The following is a 27,761-nucleotide window of genomic DNA, read 5'->3' as shown; positions in this document are numbered from 1 at the left end:
GACGTGCTGCTGGTTAAAAGCTAAAGTCTGGATCAGATGTGCTGCTGGTTAAAAGCTAAAGTCTGGATCAGACGAGCTGCTGGTTAAAAGATAAAGTCTGGATCAGATGAGCTGCTGGTTCAAAGCTAAAGTCTGGATCAGACGTGCTGCACAATTACACGATTCTCATTGATGTAAGTTTGCAAGTTGTTCTGTAAAGAGCAGCGTCCATGAGATGTGATGTACGTAGTCAATAATGTGTAAACTTAACCATGATATCTTCAAGGCTCGATCCAACCGACAGCAAAGCATAGGAGTGAAAATGATTTGCTGATGGAGACATGTTTAATCACACATGCTTATAAGCAGGAAGGAGAGGTGGTTGGAGCAGGGGTTAGAGAACTGTCCTCCCCAACGTTCCCACAGTCCATTCACTTTTCTGCTTCACTCTCACGCTCAGATGGTTAGAGTTAGAAGGTAAAACACACGGCTGCCATCTCTTGTTCAGGGTTCTCTATGTGTCACATGCTGAGCACAAATTAACATTGTCATTTCACAATTTCTGTCCATGGATTGTGACACTGCTACTTTTTGGAGACTGAACAAATGTAGTAATTACATGTTTTCTGGTCGCCCTGGGTTGCCACAGAATGTTTCTTAATCCAACCAGCAACACAACCCTCTAATAATTGAAAAGATAAGTAGAAAATTCACACATTTAAAATGCTTGAATGTAAAATGTTGCTTTTTTTACACATACAGACACGCACACAAAATATAGTTGATGAAAAGAAAAGTTTCTAATTAAGTGTTAGTTAATCGATAAATCTTATTTCCAGACTGAGTTTTATTCTCTAACAAAGTACTACACAGTATTTTCCCACATATTTTACTGCACAGCATTTTATAAACTTTTCCCACATATTTTACTGCACAGTATTTTATAATCTTTTCCCACATATTTTACTGCACAGCATTTTATAAACTTTTCCCACATATTTTACTGCACAGTATTTTATAAACTTTTCCCACTTATTTTACTGCACAGTATTTTATAAACTTTTCCCACATATTTTACTGCACAGTATTTTATAAACTTTTCCCACATATTTTACTGCACAGTATTTTATAAACTTTTCCCACATATTTTACTGCACAGTATTTTATAAAGTTTTCCCACATATTTTACTGCACAGTATTTTATAAACTTTTCCCACATATTTTACTGCACAGTATTTTATAATCTTTTCCCACATATTTTACTGCACAGCATTTTATAAACTTTTCCCACATATTTTACTGCACAGTATTTTATAAACTTTTCCCACTTATTTTACTGCACAGTATTTTATAAACTTTTCCCACATATTTTACTGCACAGTATTTTATAAACTTTTCCCACATATTTTACTGCACAGTATTTTATAAACTTTCCCACATATTTTACTGCACAGTATTTTATAAACTTTTCCCACATATTTTACTGCACAGTATTTTATAAACTTTTCCCACATATTTTACTGCACAGTATTTTATAAACTTTTCCCACATATTTTACTGCACAGTATTTTATAAACTTTTCCCACATATTTTACTGCACAGTATTTTATAAAGTTTTACTCCCTGTTTGTCCACATTATTTATACTCTGACTTAAAAGATCAAAGTATCCTCAGTATGCTTACAGAGCATATGCAGCACCACAGACAGCTGCTAAATGAAAAAAAACCATCAAATTAATGTTAAGATGACACCATGATTCATTCTCTCTGTGAGTTGAATTCAACTCTTAAAAAGTAGATGAAGTTATAGTAATAGCTCCCAAAAGGTCGGACAATTTGACCACATTCTGTACCTGTGTGAGCACATCTGTGACTTCGGCTGCGTCCTGCACTGAAACAGATGTTTAACCATTCTTTAAACCGACTCTTAGGTGTTTATGAGATGTTCACTGACACAACAACAACTTACACAACAACACAAACATCAGCAGAGCGACAGTAGCCTCCGCGTTCGCACACCAGCTCGGCCTGAGCAGGCTTTCAGCCTCGACAGACACCAGCAAAGAAGACGGGGCAAACAACGCTCACTTCACATGCGCTCTCCTTCTCTGTTTCTGGTTTAAAACATCAAATTCAAACTGAAAAACTTAATCGCATGAAAAACAGAAAAGAACTCACCTGAGCAATTTCAGAGATCACCTCCCTCCGATCAGAGCTGTGTCATTGTGAGCGCTGAGTGTGTGTTCACGTGTCATCAGGGGCCTGTGTGTGTGTGTGCATGTGCATGTGTGTGTGATCACATCATATCAAACTCCAAAGGTTCACTGTCTTGGTGTTAGCTTTACAAGCTGCTGGACGTTAATGTTTAACCTGCTGCTATCTGTGGACACACACATGCAAATACACAGAGTGTGTGTGTGTGTGTGTGTGTGTGTGTGTGTGTGTGTGTGTGTGTGTGTGTGTGTGTGTGTGTGTGTGTGTGTGTGTGTCTCTGTGTGTGTGTGTGTGTGTGTGTGTGTGTGTGTGTGTGTGTGTGTGTGTGTGTGTGTGTGTGTGTGTGTGTGTGTCAGGAGGCCTTTGACCGACAGTCTCTATGGACCAGAGGCCTCTTCACCAACTCACACACACACATGTTGCATCTTTGTGACTCTCAGGACCCTGAAGCTGATTGATAATAATGTTGAATATTTAAAGAAAAGAATCTAAAAACCAACCACAACCCATAACTATATTTCTGAGAACCAGACAAAATGTCCATACTTCTGCCAGAAGAGGTCTAAAACTCTTATTTGTCCTCACCAGGACAGTTTTATCCACACATATTCTTTTGTTTTGTACCTAAATAGATATGATGTTTATATATTTGTTGTACATTTACAGTGTGCCGTTGTGAATAAATAGATAACTTTATTATCTATAGAGACATCAGCTGGTCTGAGCTGCTGGAAACGTTGTAAAAAAGATTTAGATCTAAATAGTGTGATGACTGAGAAATAATCCAAACTAACATTAAGCTAACAAGTCTTAAACCTTCACCTCCCCTGACCTATGCTCCCCTCAGTCTTCTCAGGCTGGTGGTTCTGGTCCAGGAAGGAGCCGCCTGATGATGTCACAGTGGAGCCTGTCCTCCAAGCATAATTTGTTTATTTAAGCAAAATGTCCAATAACCTTTAAAGTATTTATGACCTCTAGTGGTTATGTTGGTAACTGCATGTGAAGTGTTAATGGTGTTGATGGTGGTTTTGTACAAAGAATGTGTTTTAGCTGTAACTTTGATCATTCTCTAACCATAACCAAGGATTAGACCTTATATTGTCTTTTTATAAGCTCTTTTCCTTGACCTCTGAGGAAAATTGTCATGAGGCTAAGGAAAAACAGGAGGAGAAATCCCACTGACACTGTGATGTGGGTCTGTAGCTCTGAAACTACAGATGCTCAACAAATATTCATCAGAAACCTCACGTAATGCAACATTATTACGCTGTTACACTATTATGGTTATATCACATACATCATATGAGAGATAATATCAAAGATTACTTAATTTTCACATAGTTAAACAGTCCTCATATTTATCTACACTAACCCCGGCTAACACAACTGGATGAAAACCGTGGAGCATCCCTTTAACTTTAACTCTGGGAAATTTTAATAAAAACCTGGTACAATAAATACAATACCATAAAAACCAGTATTAGTATTAGTACCAAACTCTGGGAATTACCCACTGAATAGCAGCTGATTTTTAATTAAACTATGAGGAAAATTTCCAGGAAAACTGATACATAGTTCTTGTAAAATCTGTTTGATCTTTTAATCACATTATATCTAAATAAATACCTGTTTTTATAAAGTATCCACATGCTTTTGGCCTAAAAAAAAACCCTTAACAACCTTTAAAAACTGTTGATCTGGACTGTGAATATAATAAAGTCATTTATAAATGAATATGACATTAGTTCTGTCCCACATGCAGGAAGACAAACAAACAGTTCCTCAGTATAAACCGGAAGTAGGTTTTCTGTGCTGTTTGGGATCCAAACAGAAACATAAGTGAAGGAAGCTCAGCTGAATGAGTTTCTGTTGGTTGTAGTGAACCTGGCCCACCAGCAGGGGGCAGGATAGGCTCGTTACTTTAAAAACACCTGGAATCTCCAGCTGAAAATACTGAGACTCTGCTGCCAGTGATTTCTGTGTGATTCATCTGAACATTTTTATTTAAATCCATCAGAGGAGTTTTACATCCAGCTGAAGTCCTTCAGCTGGGAGCTCTTCAGATATTTACAGGATTAAAGAGAGAAACTCCTCTTTGAGGAGCAGCTGCCAGCCGAAAATCCTCCAACAGAACCGGCCTGAAGCCTGCCTCCACTCAGCAACATGACCCAGAGTCTTTTTGTTCAGTTTGGGGACATTTCTGAGACCACAGAGGAAGTGTAGCTGTGCAGAAACATGGTTTCTGAACTGATTCTTTGTCTGCAAACATCAGAATTTAGGTTAAAAACAGTGGATATTAAACGAGTCACTGCGACTGAACGTGTTTGTTTCAAACTGAGGGTCAGTTTACTTCCATTTTCTGAATCTTCTCCCCACACATGGGGGCCTGCAGGGGTTCAGAACCCTGCGGGTTTTTATCCTGACATCTACAAACCTGAGTTTAAATGAATTCCGTTTCTTTCTGTTTTCGCCGTCAAACACTGACACGTGCAGCAGTCAGCTGGACAGATGAGGAGGAGGAGGAGGAGGAAGGATGGAGGCAGAGCAACTTTTCATCGCACCAGCAGGGTCTCTGTTCAGTCTGAGCTTCTCTGCTCGGTTACACCTGCTGCTCCTCCACAAACTAAAGAAGGTGATTAAAGGGAGCGGGTCCGGACTCCCGCCTCTGCGGGATCTGCATCGCCTCTTTTCGGCTCTTTATCTCCGCAGCTTCGCTTCCAGCCTCCGCCGCCGGACTCCGTCAGAAACTCACAGGAGAGCGGATTTTCACGCGTTTCGCTTCTTGCCTTCAGACTCTGTGAGATCTTCATTTAGTTCGTGATTCCTGCAGCTGTCCCACCGTATCTGAGGTCCTTTAAGGTTTTACTTTTGGCTTCTCACTTTTATGACGCGTCTTCCAGCTGTTTTTAGTTTTTATCCAGTTTTTTTATTCAGAATTTCAATTGTTCCTGAGCTTCCGATCATCCAGCTGGACGTTGAAAACCCTCCAGAGAAGACCGGGAACTGATGTTTTTAAGGACTTTCAGCTGCTCTGAAGCTTTTGCAGACAGCTTTTCTCCTCAGGTGTTCTGTGGGTACAAAGGATCAGAACCGGTGGGTTCGGCACTGACTCACTTTGAGCTTTGATCACCTTTTCTTCAGTTTTCTCCAGGAACAGAGGAAACCTGAGTACTTTTCATTGGAAATACATTTTCAGTTGGAGGATGGATTGAATCATTCCTGGGAATCTGTGGGAGCCTTTAAGCATCTCAGGAAACCTTTTGGGACCAGGACCAGTTCCGGGTTTTGCCTCTTGATTTATTTCTTAAAATGGCCTTCAAAGAAATCTAGAAGGAACCGAGCTTCTCTGAGGTCAATCATTAGAACTTATGATGAGCTGAAGATTGTTGCAGAATCCTCTGAGAAACTGGTTTTTACCCAGATAAATATCACAGACGCACCCGAACAACATCTAAAAGAGGATCTGAAGGATCTAAAAGAAGGCTTCGGTGAATGCTACAGATTCTAACGGACATTTAAAGGCTCCCCTCAGAAATCTACAGAATCCTGTGAGATTATCTGGACTTTTCAAGGATTCCAGGCCATCAGAGACTCTTTGGGAAGCTCTTGTGACACATCCTAGATGAACCTTGTAGAAAAGTCTGACGAGATTTCTGAGATCCGAAGGAAACGTGGACCTGCCGGGAATCTGATTCCAGAAAGTTTCCACAGGAACCACCAGGAGACCTGAAGTACATGCAGACGTCACAGAATTCAGAGGAAATATAAATATAACACTTTCAGGAACCACAAAGTAACCCTAAAGACACCACGGGTCGCAGCAGAACTCTGGGCCCTGAGGAACCGATGGGAACCCTTCGGGATCTGCAGTACGCCCTGCAGGAGAAGGTCGAGGAGCTGCGGCAGCGGGACGCTCTGATCGACGAGCTGGAGCTGGAGCTGGATCAGAAGGACGAGCTGATCCAGCGTCTGCAGAATGAACTGGACAAGTACCGGTCCGTCATCCGCCCTGCCACAGCCCAGCAGGTCCAGGCCCAGCAGCAGAACCTCGTCCTGCAACCGGACCAGCACCGCAGCAAGAGGCAGGCCATCTCCGCCGAGCCCACGGCCTGCGACATCAGCGACCTGTGCCACGTCACGCTGCCCTTCTACCCCAAGAGTCCGCAGTACGTAAACCACCCTTTAAGCCCCTGCTTCAGCGCTGCAGCCTCCTTTCTGCTGCAGCTTCTGTCCTCTTACAGGGATTTTAGCTGTTTTCAGGTTTCTTTGAGGTGGATTATGTGTCTGTTGGGATCTACATCCTTTATTAACTAAGCAATAAAACACAAAGAGTCGAAAACATTCACAGTTCAGAGTAAATAATCCATTTAGAGCTATAAAGTTGATCCCAATTCATCAAAGGCATAAATGCACAATCATGGAATACTTGGAATGACTGAATTTGATTTATTTTCAGCTCACTAACAGCTGCTCATTGTGCTGCTCTGTTCTGCACTAATGAAGCCTTTTCAGCTCTGTTTTTGGATGATTACTGAGCAGTTATCAGGATGGCATGATGTCACGACCTGCACGTGCACAGTTCATCACTTTCACCAGCATGAAGGTTATTATGGTGGAAATATATAAAAAAAGAACATATAAAAGTTAGTGGGCAGAATTATCAGAGAGCAATGAAACTAAAAACTTTATTAGCTTCTGTCTTGTCCGAACTCCTCCACCATCCGGGGGAGGAGCTCCACCGTCAGGGGGAGGAGCTCCACCATCCGAGGGAGGAGCTCCACAGTCAGGGGGAGGGGCTCTACCATCCGAGGGAGGAGCTCCACAGTCAGGGGGAGGGGCTCTACCATCTGGGGGAGGAGCTCCATCATATGGGGGAGGAGCTCCACCATCCGGGGGAGGAGTTCCACCATCCGGGGGAGGGGCTCCACCATCTGGGGGGTGGAGCTCGGAGTAGAGCCGCTGCTCCTCCACATAGAAAGGAGTCAGCTGAGGTGGTTCTGGTTAGGATGCCTCCTGGTCGCCTCCCTTTGGAGCTTTTTCAGGCATCTCCCACTGGGAGGAGGCTGTAAATCTGATGTTTGAGGAGGACTCTGGTCCTCTCATGTTGATGTGACTCATGTTGATGTGACTCATGTTGATATGACTCATGATGATATGACTCATGATGATATGACTCATGATGATATGACTCATGATATGACTCATGTTGATGTGACTCATGTTGATGTGACTCATGATATGACTCATGTTGATGTGACTCATGTTGATATGACTCATGTTGATGTGACTCATGTTGATGTGACTCATGTTGATGTGACTCATGTTGATATGAACCATGTTGATGTGACTCATGATATGACTCATGATGATATGACTCATGATGATATGACTCATGATATGACTCATGTTGATATGACTCATGATATGACTCATGTTGATGTGACTCATGTTGATGTGACTCATGTTGATGTGACTCATGATATGACTCATGTTGATGTGACTCATGTTGATATGACTCATGTTGATATGACTCATGTTGATGTGACTCATGTTGATATGACTCATGATATGACTCATGTTGATGTGACTCATGTTGATATGACTCATGTTGATGTGACTCATGTTGATATGACTCATGTTGATGTGACTCATGTTGATGTGACTCATGTTGATATGACTCATGTTGATATGACTCATGTTGATATGACTCATGTTGATGTGACTCATGTTGATGTGACTCATGTTGATGTGACTCATGATATGACTCATGTTGATATGACTCATGTTGATATTACTCATGTTGATGTGACTCATGTTGATGTGACTCATGTTGATGTGACTCATGTTGATGTGACTCATGTTGATATGAACCATGTTGATGTGACTCATGATATGACTCATGATGATATGACTCATGATGATATGACTCATGATATGACTCATGTTGATATGACTCATGATATTACTCATGTTGATGTGACTCATGTTGATATGACTCATGTTGATGTGACTCATGTTGATGTGACTCATGTTGATGTGACTCATGTTGATGTGACTCATGTTGATGTGACTCATGTTGATGTGACTCATGTTGATGTGACTCATGATATGACTCATGTTGATATGACTCATGTTGATATGACTCATGTTGATGTGACTCATGTTGATGTGACTCATGTTGATGTGACTCATGATATGACTCATGTTGATATGACTCATGTTGATATTACTCATGTTGATATTACTCATGTTGATGTGACTCATGTTGATATGACTCATGTTGATATGACTCATGTTGATGTGACTCATGTTGATATGACTCATGTTGATGTGACTCATGTTGATGTGACTCATGTTGATGTGACTCATGTTGATATGAACCATGTTGATGTGACTCATGATATGACTCATGATGATATGACTCATGATGATATGACTCATGATATGACTCATGTTGATATGACTCATGATATGACTCATGTTGATGTGACTCATGTTGATGTGACTCATGTTGATGTGACTCATGTTGATGTGACTCATGTTGATATGACTCATGTTGATGTGACTCATGTTGATATGACTCATGATGATATGACTCATGTTGATATGACTCATGTTGATATGACTCATGTTGATGTGACTCATGTTGATGTGACTCGTGTTGATATGACTCATGTTGATGTGACTCATGTTGATGTGACTCATGTTGATATGACTCATGTTGATGTGACTCATGTTGATATGACTCATGTTGATGTGACTCATGTTGATATGACTCATGTTGATATGACTCATGTTGATATGACTCATGTTGATATGACTCATGTTGATGTGACTCATGTTGATATGACTCATGTTGATATGACTCATGTTGATGTGACTCATGTTGATATGACTCATGTTGATGTGACTCATGTTGATATGACTCATGATATGACTCATGTTGATGTGACTCATGTTGATGTGACTCATGTTGATGTGACTCATGTTGATATGACTCATGTTGATATGACTCATGTTGATGTGACTCATGTTGATATGACTCATGATATGACTCATGTTGATATGACTCATGTTGATGTGACTCATGTTGATATGACTCATGTTGATATGAGTCATGTTGATATGACTCATGTTGATATGACTCATGTTGATGTGACTCATGTTGATGTGACTCATGTTGATATGACTCATGTTGATATGACTCATGTTGATGTGACTCATGTTGATGTGACTCATGTTGATATGACTCATGTTGATATGACTCATGTTGATATGACTCATGTTGATGTGACTCATGTTGATATGACTCATGTTGATATGACTCATGTTGATGTGACTCATGTTGATATGACTCATGTTGATGTGACTCATGTTGATGTGACTCATGTTGATATGACTCATGATATGACTCATGTTGATGTGACTCATGTTGATATGACTCATGTTGATGTGACTCATGTTGATGTGACTCATGTTGATATGACTCATGTTGATGTGACTCATGTTGATATGACTCATGATATGACTCATGTTGATATGACTCATGTTGATGTGACTCATGTTGATGTGACTCATGTTGATATGACTCATGTTGATATGACTCATGTTGATATGACTCATGTTGATGTGACTCATGTTGATGTGACTCATGTTGATGTGACTCATGTTGATGTGACTCATGTTGATGTGACTCATGTTGATATGACTCATGTTGATATGACTCATGTTGATGTGACTCATGTTGATATGACTCATGATATGACTCATGTTGATGTGACTCATGTTGATATGACTCATGTTGATATGACTCATGTTGATATGACTCATGTTGATGTGACTCATGTTGATGTGACTCATGTTGATATGACTCATGTTGATGTGACTCATGTTGATATGACTCATGATATGACTCATGTTGATATGACTCATGTTGATGTGACTCATGTTGATGTGACTCATGTTGATATGACTCATGTTGATATGACTCATGATATGACTCATGTTGATATGACTCATGTTGATGTGACTCATGTTGATGTGACTCATGTTGATATGACTCATGTTGATATGACTCATGTTGATGTGACTCATGTTGATGTGACTCATGTTGATATGACTCATGTTGATATGACTCATGATATGACTCATGTTGATATGACTCATGTTGATGTGACTCATGTTGATGTGACTCATGTTGATATGACTCATGTTGATGTGACTCATGTTGATGTGACTCATGTTGATATGACTCATGTTGATGTGACTCATGTTGATATGACTCATGATATGACTCATGTTGATATGACTCATGTTGATATGACTCATGTTGATATGACTCATGTTGATATGACTCATGTTGATATGACTCATGTTGATATGACTCATGTTGATGTGACTCATGTTGATGTGACTCATGTTGATATGACTCATGTTGATGTGACTCATGTTGATATGACTCATGATATGACTCATGTTGATATGACTCATGTTGATGTGACTCATGTTGATGTGACTCATGTTGATATGACTCATGTTGATATGACTCATGATATGACTCATGTTGATATGACTCATGTTGATGTGACTCATGTTGATGTGACTCATGTTGATATGACTCATGATATGACTCATGTTGATATGACTCATGTTGATGTGACTCATGTTGATGTGACTCATGTTGATATGACTCATGTTGATATGACTCATGTTGATGTGACTCATGTTGATGTGACTCATGTTGATATGACTCATGTTGATATGACTCATGATATGACTCATGTTGATATGACTCATGTTGATGTGACTCATGTTGATGTGACTCATGTTGATATGACTCATGTTGATATGACTCATGATATGACTCATGTTGATATGACTCATGTTGATGTGACTCATGTTGATGTGACTCATGTTGATGTGACTCATGTTGATATGACTCATGTTGATATGACTCATGATATGACTCATGTTGATATGACTCATGTTGATATGACTCATGTTGATGTGACTCATGTTGATATGACTCATGTTGATATGACTCATGATATGACTCATGTTGATATGACTCATGTTGATATGACTCATGTTGATGTGACTCATGTTGATGTGACTCATGTTGATATGACTCATGTTGATATGACTCATGATATGACTCATGTTGATATGACTCATGTTGATGTGACTCATGTTGATGTGACTCATGTTGATATGACTCATGTTGATATGACTCATGTTGATGTGACTCATGTTGATATGACTCATGTTGATGTGACTCATGTTGATATGACTCATGATATGACTCATGTTGATGTGACTCATGTTGATGTGACTCATGTTGATGTGACTCATGTTGATATGACTCATGTTGATATGACTCATGTTGATGTGACTCATGTTGATATGACTCATGATATGACTCATGTTGATATGACTCATGTTGATGTGACTCATGTTGATATGACTCATGTTGATATGAGTCATGTTGATGTGACTCATGTTGATATGACTCATGTTGATGTGACTCATGTTGATGTGACTCATGTTGATATGACTCATGTTGATATGACTCATGTTGATGTGACTCATGTTGATGTGACTCATGTTGATATGACTCATGTTGATATGACTCATGTTGATATGACTCATGTTGATGTGACTCATGTTGATGTGACTCATGTTGATGTGACTCATGTTGATATGACTCATGTTGATGTGACTCATGATATGACTCATGTTGATGTGACTCATGTTGATGTGACTCATGATATGACTCATGTTGATGTGACTCATGTTGATATGACTCATGATATGACTCATGTTGATGTGACTCATGATATGACTCATGTTGATATGATTCATGTTGATGTGACTCATGTTGATATGACTCATGATATGACTCATGTTGATGTGACTCATGATATGACTCATGTTGATGTGACTCATGTTGATGTGACTCATGTTGATGTGACTCATGTTGATGTGACTCATGATATGACTCATGATGTGACTCATGATGTGACTCATGTTGATATGACTCATGTTGATGTGACTCATGTTGATGTGACTCATGTTGATATGACTCATGTTGATGTGACTCATGATGATGTGACTCATGATATGACTCATGTTGATGTGACTCACATTGATGTGACTCATGATATGACTCATGTTGATATGACTCATGTTGATGTGACTCATGTTGATATGACTCATGATATGACTCATGTTGATGTGACTCATGATATGACTCATGATGATATGACTCATGTTGATGTGACTCATGTTGATATGACTCATGATATGACTCATGTTGATGTGACTCATGATATGACTCATGTTGATATGACTCATGTTGATGTGACTCATGATGTGACTCATGTTGATATGACTCATGTTGATGTGACTCATGTTGATGTGACTCATGTTGATATGACTCATGTTGATGTGACTCATGATATGACTCATGATATGACTCATGTTGATGTGACTCATGATGTGACTCATGTTGATATGACTCATGATGATATGACTCATGTTGATGTGACTCATGTTGATATGACTCATGATATGACTCATGATATGACTCATGTTGATGTGACTCATGTTGATGTGACTCATGTTGATTTAAACTGAAAATGAAACTGAATGGACCTGCTGAAGATGAAGCTTCAGAACTGTGATCAGCTGCACGTGAACATCAGGCAGATATTAACTAACAGCTTTTCTTCACGTCTCTGACGACCTCTTCTTCTTATCAATGAACTGTCAGCTGATTGGTGGGTTTTATTAAGCAGAAGCACACAAACTCCACAGAAGCACCAGAACCAGGATCAGTCTGAGACCCAGAAACAGCTGTGCTCAGTCAGGTTGTGACGATGTCAGCAGCAGAACCTGCTGTACTGGTCCGTCTCCTCTTCGGTCTGGAGGCTCTTATCTCTGGTCTGTATCGGATCAGCAGGTCGGCTCAGCTGAGGAGGAAACGGACCTTTATTCATGCACATGAATATGAAACGATTGTGAAGCTCTGATCTGAAAAAAGATCTCTGGATCTTTCCATTGACGTGAAGATAATTCAACCACGTCTTCATGCTTCTGTTTCTTCTTCTGCAGAGGTTGGAGGAGACATTTCATCCGTGGAATAAGCCAACGCAGTCTCACACATCTGCGCGTCTTCCTTTTTATTCCATCCACACGAAAATAGCTGTGTGGAGGTGTGGAGAGATGCAGTGTCAGCATTTCTTTATGTGTCTGAAGGGTTTGGAGGTGACCCAGTTCAGACATCCTCCCTGTGAGCAGATCAAACTGAACAGAAACGTTCTTTTCTTTGGTGTTGACGAAGCTCCGCAGGACCACAGCTCTTCTCTGAGCTCTCGCACGCTTTCATGTCCTCGTTTATCTGCAGCAGCTTCCTGTTGAGCTGCTTATTTGGGCATTAAAAACGTCATTCAAATTTAATGACATCCACAACCCTGCAGCTCCTCCATCAGCTGACAGGTGGGACCATGGAGTTCTGGTCCCAGCGGGGGAGCCGCCATCACCACATCAGATTCAGTTTACTTTCCTTCTGATGTGGTCACGGTTTACTCCAAAAGGTTTATAACCTTCGCCATCCACCCATGGACGGGCATTTCAAGCAGAACCATCACATGTCAGCAGATGTGGAGCCAGGAGCCGCTCGGAGAGGACGGGCGGCGGCATGAACGCAGGCTCCTCCCCTCGGCTGAGGCTCATGGGTTCAGCAGCAGATCTGTGGCGGTCTGAGCTGATCATTAGCTCGTGCAGCTTCTCTGCAGACAGCAGGAGAGCTGGTGGGTGTTCACAGCCCACTCACTCTCCTGCCTTTTATTTATACTCTAAAACACACACATGCAGGCGGGCGGCAGGACTCTGACAGCGAGAGGTGGTGGGATGGTAAATGAAACCCTGTCAGCTGCCTGTGAGTGGGAGGACCACGCCGATTCAAACCCAGCACAGAAAACACTTTTTATTATTCTGATGAGAGGAGCGAAGCCAACACACGGAGCAGCAGAGCTGAGACTCAAACCCCGATAGAGGGATCATCATCACAGCTTCGGTCCTGACAGAAACCTGAGGCCCAGAACAGCTTGGACCCGACTCAGTGCTGCCGCCTCATTGGCTGATTCTGGATTACAGCAAAGAACAACAGAAATAAACTCAATTGTGTTTGAACTGAATATTCGGCTGTCAAAAACACTGAAGATAAAAACTGCAGCCTTTTACCTTCAGAGAGAAGATAAATCTGTACCTCTGATGTTCCAGGGAAACATTTCTAATTCTGACAAATCAAATGAATAAATCCAAAAAATATGATGAGCCGATAAATCTAAAACTCGGCTGATATCCAAAAATCTGTCATTTTCATATTTGTGTTTGGTTTTGAATTTAAAGGCATCATTTTAACAGAATTTTCTGGGGTCTATTGAGATGTTTGAGACTTGGTTAAAACCTCTTTGTTAACAGTCTGTGTTCAGAGGGGAGATGAAGCAGGAGCTCATTAAAGTAATGAGTTACAGAACAGAACCGTTCAAAGCTTCAGCTAACAAAGTAATGTGGGAACAATAATGTTCATCTTTCAGAAAGGAACAGCAGTAACTCCTTAGAAGTTGGTGTACGTTCATTAGCTAAGCTGTTAGCGTTAGCTGCTGCTAAAGGAGGAAATAAATCAGTAAATAAACCATGAGGAGTTATTTCATTAGCTAAGCTGTTAGCATTAGCTGCTGCTAAAGGAAGAAATAAATCAGTAAATAAACCATGAAGAGTTATTTCATTAGCTAAGCTGTTAGCGTTAGCTGCTGCTAAAGGAAGAAATAAAACAGTAAATAAACCATGAGGAGTTATTTCATTAGCTAAGCTGTTAGCGTTAGCTGCTGCTAAAGGAAGAAATAAATCAGTAAATAAACCATGAGGAGTTATTTCATTAGCTCAGCTGTTAGCGTTAGCTGCTGCTAAAGGAAGAAATAAATCAGTAAATAAACCATGAGGAGTTATTTCATTAGCTAAGCTGTTAGCGTTAGCTGCTGCTAAAGGAGGAAATAAATCAGTAAATAAACCATGAGGAGTTATTTCTCAGATGCTTCCATTTCCCTGCTCTGAAGTTCAGGCTCTGAGAGTTGGAACTGATCCTCTTTGTGGCTCAGTTCCTTCAGTCCAGCGTTGAACTGGACCAAGTTGTTAAAACAGTGGGATGAAAAGTGTTTGCTGCACATTCACAGTCTTTAGCTAACTCTGCTGGAACATTAGCCTCAGATATAGTTTATCCACTGGGCTCTTATATCCTCTGAGGCTGCTGCTGGATGGAAGATGCATGCTCCTCAGTAGCTAACTCTGCTGGTGACTTCAGGCCCTGATATCTGCTCCCAGGAACAGGAAGAAGGCTTTTTACTGTCACCTTTAGGTCTTTATGTTTCTTTGGGTTTTGACTGGAACACAATGAAGGATTTTGATAGAAATCTAAACAGTTCTTAATGTGGACAGTCTCAGTCTTTCAGGCTGTTTTCAGATCCTGTTGTGGTCTTAACCTCCATCTTAACTCGCTTTGCGCTCCTCCTCTCAGGTCGAAGGAGCTGATAAAGGAGGCCATCCTGGACAATGACTTCATGAAGAACCTGGAGCTGTCTCAGATCCAGGAGATCGTGGACTGTATGTACCCGGTGGATTATGGGAAGGATGCCTGCATCATCAAAGAGGGAGACGTGGGCTCGCTGGTGTTCGTGATGGAAGGTGAGGTCCCCTGAGGCGTGTCTTCTGTTTCCTGCTTTTAAATGTTTTCTGTCTGAATGGAGGAAGAACGGAGCCAAACCTGTTGGCTCCATTAGAAAAGCGCTGAACGGGTCCAGTCCAAATACCAGATAAAGTTTTCCAGACAAAGTTTTCCAGATAATGTTTTCCAGGTAAAGTTTTCCAGATAAAGTTTTCCAGATAATGTTTTCCAGATAAAGTTTTCCAGATAAAGTTTTCCCAGATAAAGTTTTCCAGATAAAGTTTTCCAGATAAAGTTTTCCAGATAATGTTTTCCAGATAAAGTTTTCCAGATAATGTTTTCCAGATAAAGTTTTCCAGATAAAGTTTTCCAGATAAAGTTTTCCAGATAAAGTTTTCCAGATAATGTTTTCCAGATATGTCCTTCAGGCCTTTTTCTCTCTCGACTCATCCCTGAAGGATTTGTTGGGTCTTTCTTTCTTAGTTTTCCTGGACTTTTTCTGTTTTCAGCCACTGGAAGTTGAGCCTGGTTCTGGTTCTGGCTGACTTGGACTTAGTTGTGAGAGGTTTCTTCTTTTCTTTTTAAGCTGATCCAGAACACTGAAAACATTTCGGGGACTAAAACACGGTGCTGTTGTGGACCTGGAGGCAGATTCGGATCCTCTTGTTTTAGGCTGCTTCACTTGGTTTACAGCCGTTTAATTCTCAGAGATTATGCAACACACTTTATTCATGACACAAAGCTTTAGTTTTTGTTTTAAAGCCTAAACCTAACCGAACAGACTGAAGAGGAACAGAATAGCATCAGAACAGCTTTACTCTTCATCTTGAAGGTTTCTAACGGACCTGCTAGCTGTTAATCACAGAAAATGAACTGATTCTTCTTCTTCTGTTTTTACTGTGGTCCTTTGGAGGAGGAGCTGGTGTTTCTCTGCTGTAGAGACTGTGAGGGGTTGTTATCTTTATCTCAGAGCTGCATGCTTTGTGGTCCAGTCCTCAGCCTCTGAATGATCCGGCTGCTTTGCCCGAGGGTCGCTGACTGCTGGCGGGCATCCTGTAGCGCAGAGGTGGCTGACTGTAGAAATGTTCTGTGAATTAAGAGGCAGCGTAACCTTTTCTCTTTAATGAGCTGCTGGTCCTCTTCCAGGAATGTGTCGGCCTCGCTTCCTGTTGTGGAAGATGTCAGAGGCTCCTGAACGCCACCGCTTTGCTCAGAAGTCTCAGAAACAAGTTTATCGGAGTCAAAGTCATGTGCTTCCAGCTGGAACTTTGTTAAAAGTCGATGAGTTTTGCGTAATTGTGCTTAATTTCAGCCTGTTTTCTGTTCAGTGTGTGAAGCTGAAACATGACTTCTGTCGCTGTAAAAGCTCCTTCGGTTTGAGGAGCTCACAGTTCGGTCCGGCAGGTCTTTGTCTCTTTTTCAGTTCGTTTTTGGGGAGGTGAAACTCCGTCTCCATGGCAACAGTGTTTATGAAAGCTGCAGAGTCAGTAATTGTCGTTTCCCAGCTGGGATTCAGAGAGGAGCAGCAGCCAGGTGTTATTCCAGTACCGCCAAGGCCCGACTCACTGAGTCTGAGACAGCAGAGCAAAACATTTCACATCCAACTCTGTCAAAAGCTCTTTGTGTCAGTTTCAGGGCACAAAGATCTGATCTGCAGCTGCTTATCGCCCGTTATTCTTCTGCAGAGGCTCTGCCAACAGAAAACTTTCTGCTCAGTTACCTGCAACTGAAGCTGTTTTATAGCTTCACACAGGAGTCTGTCTGTGTGGCTCTCAGCCTCCTTTAAAAACATCCCACATGCCAACAGAAGTCACGTTTTCCACTTTTAACATCATTTAATTTGTGAGAAAGTGGGGGGAGATTGGAGGTGGCATCAGTCTGAGACGCCTACACAGTGGAGCTTTGACTTTTTCTAAATGTTCTGGAGAGGCAGCATGCTGCTTAACTCCAGAACAGCATCCGGGTCAGAACAGCACATGTTTCCAGTCTAAACACAACAGGAGTCAAAGAACCTCCAGGTTATAGTCAGGTCCAGCAAACAGCCGGTAAAAACGTTTGAGTTGAAACCCTCAATAACCGAAGAACATTCAGGTCAGAAAAAGCAAACGATGTAAGAGGCGACGAGTCATTGTTTCGACGACCAAAGAAGCTCGAGTAAAGGCTCAGACAGCAGCTACGCTGGAAAAAACCCTCTTCTTCACGGCAGGGCAAAGCTAAAGGACCAACAACAGCAGCAACACAACCAAGAGCAGGCCACAGCTCAAGTTGATCCACATATTTATGAGACTGCCCCCTAGTGGCAGCAAAACGCTACAGCAGTGAGCTGTCACAGCGGGGAGGAGCGGGACGGACACCTGAACACGAGACTCGTGTTTGAGTCCTGCTGTTATATCCTTTCTGCTTCACAGCATCTGCAGATTCAGATTCAGAGGATTCAAAGCAGACCGGATCCCAGCCTCCTTTTCCCCGACCAGTCCAAGCTTTGGGGAGGGTCAACAGGAACAAAGACTTCCTGTATGATTAAGAGGGATGTTGTCCAGCAGAAACTGAACACATCTACCGGAGTTTGAGTCGACGGGAGGAGAAACCCGACCAGAACATCCACTGATGTGTGTGTGGTGGACTGTACCCAACAGAGAGGAGTTTAAAGACGAGTGAATGTATATCACAGCTCCATAATTCTGCCGAGAGATGTAAGGGGAACACACAAGTCTGGTTTTCATTTTTAATTTGAAAGAAAAGAACATCTCAAACTCAGTCTCAAAGGTTTTAAAGGTAGTAACAGATGTGAGGATTTCACCTGGCTGATGGAGGCATCCTTAAAGGAGAAGGTGGCCCGACCGCAGTAACTTCTCATCTGATACGTTACAGCCTCAGCAAGACTAACAACTTCTTTGCTTTTTGGAGGCAGAAGCGACCAAATTTGGACAAGAAGGGGGAGCTTGAGGTGTGATTGGACTCAGGTCTTTGAGGGAAATAATCTTTGTAATGATGATGAAGGGAGCTGGACCTGAGCGGGACCTGAATGGGACCTGAGCGGGACCTGAGTGGGACCTGAGTGGGACCTGAGTGGGACCTGAGTGGGACCTGAGCGGGACCTGAGCGGGACCGGAGTGGGACCTGAGCGGGACCTGAGCGGGACCGGAGCGGGACCTGAGTGGGACCTGAGTGGGACCTGAGTGGGACCTGAGCGGGACCTGAGTGGGACCTGAGTGGGACCTGAGTGGGACCTGAGTGGGACCTGAGCGGGACCTGAGCGGGACCGGAGTGGGACCTGAGCGGGACCTGAGCGGGACCGGAGCGGGACCTGAGTGGGACCTGAGTGGGACCTGAGCGGGACCGGAGTGGGACCTGAGCGGGACCGGAGCGGGACCTGAGTGGGACCTGAGTGGGACCTGAGTGGGACCTGAGCGGGACCTGAGCGGGACCTGAGCGGCACCTGAGTGGGACCTGAGCGGGACCTGAGCGGGACCTGAGCGGGACCTGAGCGGGACCTGAGTGGGACCTGAGTGGGACCTGAGCGGGACCTGAGCGGGACCTGAGCGGGACCTGAGCGGGACCTGAGTGGGACCTGAGCGGGACCTGAGCGGGACCTGAGCGGGACCTGAGTGGGACCTGAGCGGGACCTGAGTGGGACCTGAGTGGGACCTGAGTGGGACCTGAGCGGGACCTGAGCGGGACCTGAGCGGGACCTGAGCGGGACCTGAGTGGGACCTGAGCGGGACCTGAGCGGGACATAAGTGGGACCTAAGTGGGACCTGAGCGGGACCTGAGTGGGACCTGAGCGGGACCTGAGCGGGACCTGAGCGGGACCTGAGCGGGACCTGAGTGGGACCTGAGTGGGACATAAGTGGGACCTGAGTGGGACCTGAGCGGGACCTGAGTGGGACCTGAGTGGGACCTGAGCGGGACCTGAGTGGGACCTGAGCGGGACCGGAGTGGGACATAAGCGGGACCTGAGTGGGACCTGAGCGGGACCTGAGTGGGACCTGAGTGGGACCTGAGCGGGACATAAGTGGGACCTGAGTGGGACCTGAGTGGGACCTGAGTGGGACCTGAGCGGGACCTGAGCGGGACCTGAGCGGGACCTGAGTGGGACCTGAGCGGGACATAAGTGGGACCTGAGCGGGACCTGAGTGGGACCTGAGCGGGACATAAGTGGGACCTGAGTGGGACCTGAGCGGGACCGGAGTGGGACATAAGTGGGACCTGAGTGGGACCTGAGTGGGACCTGAGTGGGACCTGAGTGGGACCTGAGTGGGACCTGAGCGGGACCTGAGTGGGACCTGAGTGGGACCTGAGTGGGACCTGAGTGGGACCTGAGCGGGACCTGAGCGGGACCTGAGCGGGACCTGAGTGGGACCTGAGCGGGACATAAGTGGGACCTGAGCGGGACCTGAGTGGGACCTGAGCGGGACATAAGTGGGACCTGAGCGGGACCTGAGTGGGACCTGAGCGGGACATAAGTGGGACCTGAGCGGGACCTGAGTGGGACCTGAGTGGGACCTGAGCGGGACCTGAGCGGGACCTGAGCGGGACCTGAGTGGGACCTGAGTGGGACCTGAGTGGGACCTGAGTGGGACCTGAGCGGGACCTGAGTGGGACCTGAGTGGGACCTGAGTGGGACCTGAGTGGGACCTGAGCGGGACCTGAGCGGGACCTGAGCGGGACCTGAGTGGGACCTGAGCGGGACATAAGTGGGACCTGAGCGGGACCTGAGTGGGACCTGAGCGGGACATAAGTGGGACCTGAGCGGGACCTGAGTGGGACCTGAGCGGGACATAAGTGGGACCTGAGCGGGACCTGAGTGGGACCTGAGTGGGACCTGAGTGGGACCTGAGCGGGACCTGAGCGGGACCTGAGCGGGACCTGAGTGGGACCTGAGCGGGACCTGAGCGGGACATAAGTGGGACCTAAGTGGGACCTGAGTGGGACCTGAGTGGGACCTGAGTGGGACCTGAGCGGGACCTGAGCGGGACCTGAGCGGGACCTGAGTGGGACATAAGTGGGACCTGAGTGGGACCTGAGCGGGACCGGAGTGGGACATAAGTGGGACCTGAGTGGGACCTGAGCGGGACCTGAGTGGGACATAAGCGGGACCTGAGTGGGACCTGAGCGGGACCTGAGTGGGACCTGAGTGGGACCTGAGCGGGACATGAGTGGGACCTGAGTGGGACCTGAGTGGGACCTGAGCGGGACCTGAGCGGGACCTGAGCGGGACCTGAGTGGGACCTGAGCGGGACATAAGTGGGACCTGAGCGGGACCTGAGTGGGACCTGAGCGGGACATAAGTGGGACCTGAGCGGGACCTGAGTGGGACCTGAGTGGGACCTGAGTGGGACCTGAGTGGGACCTGAGCGGGACCTGAGTGGGACCTGAGCGGGACCTGAGTGGGACCTGAGCGGGACATAAGTGGGACCTGAGTGGGACCTGAGTGGGACCTGAGTGGGACCTGAGCGGGACCTGAGTGGGACCTGAGCGGGACCTGAGTGGGACCTGAGTGGGACCTGAGTGGGACCTGAGCGGGACCTGAGTGGGACCTGAGCGGGACCTGAGTGGGACCTGAGCGGGACATAAGTGGGACCTGAGTGGGACCTGAGTGGGACCTGAGTGGGACCTGAGCGGGACCTGAGTGGGACCTGAGCGGGACCTGAGTGGGACCTGAGCGGGACATAAGTGGGACCTGAGTGGGACCTGAGCGGGACCTGAGTGGGACCTGAGTGGGACCTGAGCGGGACCTGAGTGGGACCTGAGCGGGACATAAGTGGGACCTGAGTGGGACCTGAGTGGGACCTGAGCGGGACCTGAGTGGGACCTGAGCGGGACCTGAGCGGGACCTGAGCGGGACCTGAGCGGGACCTGAGTGGGACCTGAGCGGGACCTAAGTGGGACCTGAGTGGGACCTGAGTGGGACCTGAGCGGGACCTGAGCGGGACCTGAGTGGGACATAAGTGGGACCTGAGCGGCACCTGAGCGGGACCTGAGTGGGACATGAGTGGGACCTGAGCGGCACCTGAGCGGGACCTGAGCGGGACCTGAGTGGGACATAAGTGGGACATGAGTGGGACCTGAGTGGGACCTGAGCGGGACCTGAGCGGGACCTGAGTGGGACCTGAGCGGCACCTGAGCGGGACCTGAGCGGGACCTGAGTGGGACCTGAGCGGGACCTGAGCGGCACCTGAGCGGGACCTGAGTGGGACATGAGTGGGACCTGAGCGGCACCTGAGCGGGACCTGAGCGGGACCTGAGCGGGACCTGAGTGGGACATAAGTGGGACATGAGTGGGACCTGAGCGGGACCTGAGCGGGACCTGAGCGGGACCTGAGTGGGACCTGAGTGGGACCTGAGCGGGACCTGAGCGGGACCTGAGCGGGACCTGAGTGGGACCTGAGCGGGACCTGAGCGGGACATAAGTGGGACCTAAGTGGGACCTGAGTGGGACCTGAGTGGGACCTGAGTGGGACCTGAGCGGGACCTGAGCGGGACCTGAGCGGGACCTGAGTGGGACATAAGTGGGACCTGAGTGGGACCTGAGCGGGACCGGAGTGGGACATAAGTGGGACCTGAGTGGGACCTGAGCGGGACCTGAGTGGGACATAAGCGGGACCTGAGTGGGACCTGAGCGGGACCTGAGCGGGACCTGAGTGGGACCTGAGCGGGACATAAGTGGGACCTGAGTGGGACCTGAGTGGGACCTGAGTGGGACCTGAGTGGGACCTGAGCGGGACCTGAGCGGGACCTGAGCGGGACCTGAGTGGGACCTGAGCGGGACATAAGTGGGACCTGAGCGGGACCTGAGTGGGACCTGAGCGGGACATAAGTGGGACCTGAGCGGGACCTGAGTGGGACCTGAGTGGGACCTGAGTGGGACCTGAGTGGGACCTGAGTGGGACCTGAGCGGGACCTGAGTGGGACCTGAGCGGGACCTGAGTGGGACCTGAGCGGGACATAAGTGGGACCTGAGTGGGACCTGAGTGGGACCTGAGTGGGACCTGAGCGGGACCTGAGCGGGACCTGAGCGGGACCTGAGTGGGACCTGAGCGGGACATAAGTGGGACCTGAGCGGGACCTGAGTGGGACCTGAGCGGGACATAAGTGGGACCTGAGCGGGACCTGAGTGGGACCTGAGCGGGACCTGAGTGGGACCTGAGTGGGACCTGAGTGGGACCTGAGCGGGACCTGAGTGGGACCTGAGCGGGACCTGAGTGGGACCTGAGCGGGACATAAGTGGGACCTGAGTGGGACCTGAGCGGGACCTGAGTGGGACCTGAGTGGGACCTGAGCGGGACCTGAGTGGGACCTGAGCGGGACATAAGTGGGACCTGAGTGGGACCTGAGTGGGACCTGAGCGGGACCTGAGTGGGACCTGAGCGGGACCTGAGTGGGACCTGAGCGGGACCTGAGTGGGACCTGAGTGGGACATAAGTGGGACCTGAGCGGGACCTGAGTGGGACCTGAGCGGGACCTGAGCGGGACCTGAGTGGGACCTGAGCGGGACCTGAGTGGGACCTGAGTGGGACCTGAGTGGGACATAAGTGGGACCTGAGCGGGACCTGAGTGGGACCTGAGCGGGACCTGAGTGGGACCTGAGTGGGACATAAGTGGGACCTGAGCGGGACCTGAGTGGGACCTGAGCGGGACCTGAGTGGGACCTGAGTGGGACATAAGTGGGACCTGAGCGGGACCTCAGTGGGACCTGAGCGGGACCTGAGCGGGACCTGAGCGGGACCTGAGCGGGACCTGAGCGGCACCTGAGTGGGACGGCGCTCTCTGACAGGACTCAGGGCTCAGACCTTGGACCTCATCAGCTCTGTGCTGTTCTTACGCTGAGCTCTGGCGTTTTATTTATAGCTGTATTTGAGGTCAGTTTGTTACATAAGGAGCCGGTTTAGTTACATGATCCTCCCACTGAAAACAGGATGAGCTGCTGTGTGACTAAAGCTGCGTTTTCATGTGGACCTGAGAACCACTGTGACATCTGGGGGAATCTTTCAGTTTGATGCCTGGTTTTGTTTTAGACACAGCAGCTCGCCTCTTTCGTCAGGAAAGTTTGATTTAATAGACTTATAAAAAGATATCTTAATGTAAGAAATGAAGCCTTCATTTCTCACTCCTGGTTCACTGAGGGTGTTTTGTTATAAAACTGCTCTGGGGATAAATCGTTTCCTTATTAGACGCTATGTGACCTTTAAGAGAAGACCTTTAAGCGTGCCAGCAGCTCAAGTGTCACGTTGTTTCTTCAGGTCATTTAAAATCTTTTTGTTGCAGTAATGTCGGACTCAGAGCGACTCGATAACAATCCTCCAGATGGCCAGTCCTCCATGCCAGTGGGTGGCAGCGAGCGGTGTGAAACAACCGGTGACATTTATATATAAGTTAAAGCTGCAGGATGGTTGACACCCTGCTGAATTTAAGAGCACGTCCTCACAATGTGAGAAATATATTCATGTCAGGTTTTACATTAAAGGGATGTTCAATAATTAAATAATCAATATTAAAATGACTTGTTTTTAAATGGAGTCTGGTGTGGGTGGGCAAGGTTTAACCAGACACATTGAACAGCGCACGTGTGCGTGCGTGTGTGTGTGTGTGTGTGTGTGTGTGTGTGTGTGTGTGTGTGTGTGTGTGCGTGTGTGCGTGTGCGTGTGTGAAGGTCTCGGTAAGGCTCAGAAACAGAATCTTTTCACTTTTTGAGGATATATCTGCTGAGTCTGGATGTTATCACGTGTTCTCTGTTCGGTCTTTACTTGGTTAACTCTGTTCGGTCTTTACTTGGTTAACTCTGTTCGGTCTTTACCTGGTAAACTCTGTTCGGTCTTTACTTGGTTAACTCTGTTCGGTCTTTACCTGGTAAACTCTGTTCGGTCTTTACCTGGTAAACTCTGTTCGGTCTTTACCTGGTAAACTCTGTTGGGTCTTTACCTGGTAAACTCTGTTCGGTCTTTACCTGGTAAACTCTGTTCGGTCTTTACTTGGTAAACTCTGTTCGGTCTTTACCTGGTAAACTCTGTTCGGTCTTTACCTGGTAAACTCTCTTCGGTCTTTACTTGGTAAACTCTGTTCGGTCTTTACTTGGTAAACTCTGTTCGGTCTTTACCTGGTAAACTCTCTTCGGTCTTTACTTGGTGAACTCCGTTCGGTCTTTACCTGGTAAACTCTGTTCGGTCTTTACCTGGTAAACTCTGTTCGGTCTTTACTTGGTAAACTCTGTTCGGTCTTTACCTGGTAAACTCTGTTCGGTCTTTACCTGGTAAACTCTGTTCGGTCTTTACCTGGTAAACTCTCTTCGGTCTTTACTTGGTAAACTCTGTTCGGTCTTTACTTGGTAAACTCTGTTCGGTCTTTACCTGGTAAACTCTCTTCGGTCTTTACTTGGTGAACTCCGTTCGGTCTTTACCTGGTAAACTCCGTTCGGTCTTTACCTGGTAAACTCCGTTCGGTCTTTACTTGGTTAACTCTGTTCGGTCTTTACTTGGTAAACTCTGTTCGGTCTTTACCTGGTAAACTCTCTTCGGTCTTTACTTGGTAAACTCTGTTCGGTCTTTACTTGGTAAACTCTGTTCGGTCTTTACCTGGTAAACTCTCTTCGGTCTTTACTTGGTGAACTCCGTTCGGTCTTTACCTGGTAAACTCCGTTCGGTCTTTACCTGGTAAACTCCGTTCGGTCTTTACTTGGTTAACTCTGTTCGGTCTTTACCTGGTAAACTCTGTTCGGTCTTTACCTGGTAAACTCTGTTCGGTCTTTACTTGGTAAACTCTCTTCGGTCTTTACCTGGTAAACTCTGTTCGGTCTTTACCTGGTAAACTCTGTTCGGTCTTTACCTGGTAAACTCCGTTCGGTCTTTACTTGGTAAACTCTGTTCGGTCTTTACCTGGTAAACTCTCTTCGGTCTTTACTTGGTAAACTCTGTTCGGTCTTTACTTGGTAAACTCTGTTCGGTCTTTACCTGGTAAACTCTGTTCGGTCTTTACTTGGTAAACTCTGTTCGGTCTTTACCTGGTAAACTCTGTTCGGTCTTTACCTGGTAAACTCTGTTCGGTCTTTACTTGGTAAACTCTGTTCGGTCTTTACCTGGTAAACTCTGTTCGGTCTTTACTTGGTAAACTCTGTTCGGTCTTTACTTGGTAAACTCTGTTCGGTCTTTACTTGGTAAACTCTGTTCGGTCTTTACCTGGTAAACTCTGTTCGGTCTTTACTTGGTAAACTCCGTTCGGTCTTTACCTGGTAAACTCCGTTCGGTCTTTACCTGGTAAACTCTGTTCGGTCTTTACTTGGTAAACTCCGTTCGGTCTTTACCTGGTAAACTCTGTTCGGTCTTTACCTAGTAAACTCTGTTCGGTCTTTACCTGGTAAACTCCGTTCGGTCTTTACCTGGTAAACTCTGTTCGGTCTTTACTTGGTAAACTCTGTTCGGTCTTTACCTGGTAAACTCTGTTCGGTCTTTACTTGGTAAACTCCGTTCGGTCTTTACCTGGTAAACTCCGTTCGGTCTTTACCTGGTAAACTCTGTTCGGTCTTTACTTGGTTAACTCTGTTCGGTCTTTACCTGGTAAACTCCGTTCGGTCTTTACCTGGTAAACTCCGTTCGGTCTTTACCTGGTAAACTCTGTTCGGTCTTTACTTGGTAAACTCCGTTCGGTCTTTACCTGGTAAACTCTGTTCGGTCTTTACCTGGTAAACTCCGTTCGGTCTTTACCTGGTAAACTCTGTTCGGTCTTTACTTGGTAAACTCCGTTCGGTCTTTACTTGGTAAACTCCGTTCGGTCTTTACTTGGTAAACTCTGTTCGGTCTTTACTTGGTAAACTCTGTTCGGTCTTTACCTGGTAAACTCTGTTCGGTCTTTACCTGGTAAACTCTGTTCGGTCTTTACCTGGTAAACTCTGTTCGGTCTTTACTTGGTAAACTCTGTTCGGTCTTTACTTGGTAAACTCTGTTCGGTCTTTACTTGGTAAACTCTGTTCGGTCTTTACCTGGTAAACTCTGTTCGGTCTTTACTTGGTTAACTCTGTTCGGTCTTTACTTGGTAAACTCTGTTCGGTCTTTACTTGGTAAACTCTGTTCGGTCTTTACTTGGTAAACTCTGTTCGGTCTTTACCTGGTAAACTCCGTTCGGTCTTTACTTGGTAAACTCTGTTCGGTCTTTACCTGGTAAACTCTGTTCGGTCTTTACTTGGTTAACTCTGTTCGGTCTTTACTTGGTAAACTCTGTTCGGTCTTTACTTGGTAAACTCTGTTCGGTCTTTACTTGGTAAACTCTGTTCGGTCTTTACCTGGTAAACTCTGTTCGGTCTTTACTTGGTAAACTCTGTTCGGTCTTTACCTGGTAAACTCTGTTCGGTCTTTACCTGGTAAACTCTCTTTGGTCTTTACTTGGTAAACTCTGTTCGGTCTCTACCTGGTAAACTCCGTTCGGTCTTTACCTGGTAAACTCCGTTCGGTCTTTACCTGGTAAACTCTGTTCGGTCTTTACTTGGTAAACTCCGTTCGGTCTTTACTTGGTAAACTCTGTTGGGTCTTTACCTGGTAAACTCTGTTCGGTCTTTACCTGGTAAACTCTGTTCGGTCTTTACTTGGTAAACTCTGTTCGGTCTTTACCTGGTAAACTCTGTTCGGTATTTACCTGGTAAACTCCGTTCGGTCTTTACTTGGTAAACTCTGTTCGGTCTTTACCTGGTAAACTCTGTTCGGTCTTTACTTGGTTAACTCTGTTCGGTCTTTACTTGGTAAACTCTGTTCGGTCTTTACTTGGTAAACTCTGTTCGGTCTTTACCTGGTAAACTCTGTTCGGTCTTTACCTGGTAAACTCTGTTCGGTCTTTACTTGGTAAACTCTGTTCGGTCTT

At 45.8% G+C, this 27,761-nt stretch overlaps 2 protein-coding genes across 4 annotated transcripts in view; one reads left to right on the top strand and one right to left on the bottom strand.

The window, feature by feature from the left end:
* a1cf (apobec1 complementation factor) overlaps positions 1–2,267 on the bottom strand; it is a 29,855-nt gene extending 27,588 nt beyond the window's left edge. For all 3 annotated transcript variants that reach the window (XM_072374146.1, XM_072374147.1, XM_072374148.1), the window contains exon 1: positions 2,159–2,267. The gene's annotated coding sequence lies outside the window, so the exon portion shown is untranslated. The remainder of the gene's footprint in view (positions 1–2,158) is intronic.
* A 2,537-nt stretch (positions 2,268–4,804) lies between these two features.
* The window catches only part of LOC140278672 (cGMP-dependent protein kinase 1-like), a 58,059-nt gene continuing 35,102 nt past the window's right edge, over positions 4,805–27,761 (top strand). The window contains exons 1-2 of the mRNA XM_072373734.1: positions 4,805–6,360; positions 15,771–15,937. Of these exons, the coding sequence (XP_072229835.1) occupies positions 6,041–6,360; positions 15,771–15,937 (487 nt within the window). The 5' untranslated portion in view covers positions 4,805–6,040. The remainder of the gene's footprint in view (positions 6,361–15,770; positions 15,938–27,761) is intronic.

This window comes from Leuresthes tenuis, unplaced genomic scaffold (genome assembly GCF_036924035.1).
Source record: "Leuresthes tenuis unplaced genomic scaffold, fLeuTen1.0.hap1 SCAF_20, whole genome shotgun sequence".
NCBI classification, from domain to species: domain Eukaryota; kingdom Metazoa; phylum Chordata; class Actinopteri; order Atheriniformes; family Atherinopsidae; genus Leuresthes; species Leuresthes tenuis.
Note: the sequence above shows the minus strand (reverse complement) of the source record. Positions and strands in the feature narration are given on the sequence as shown.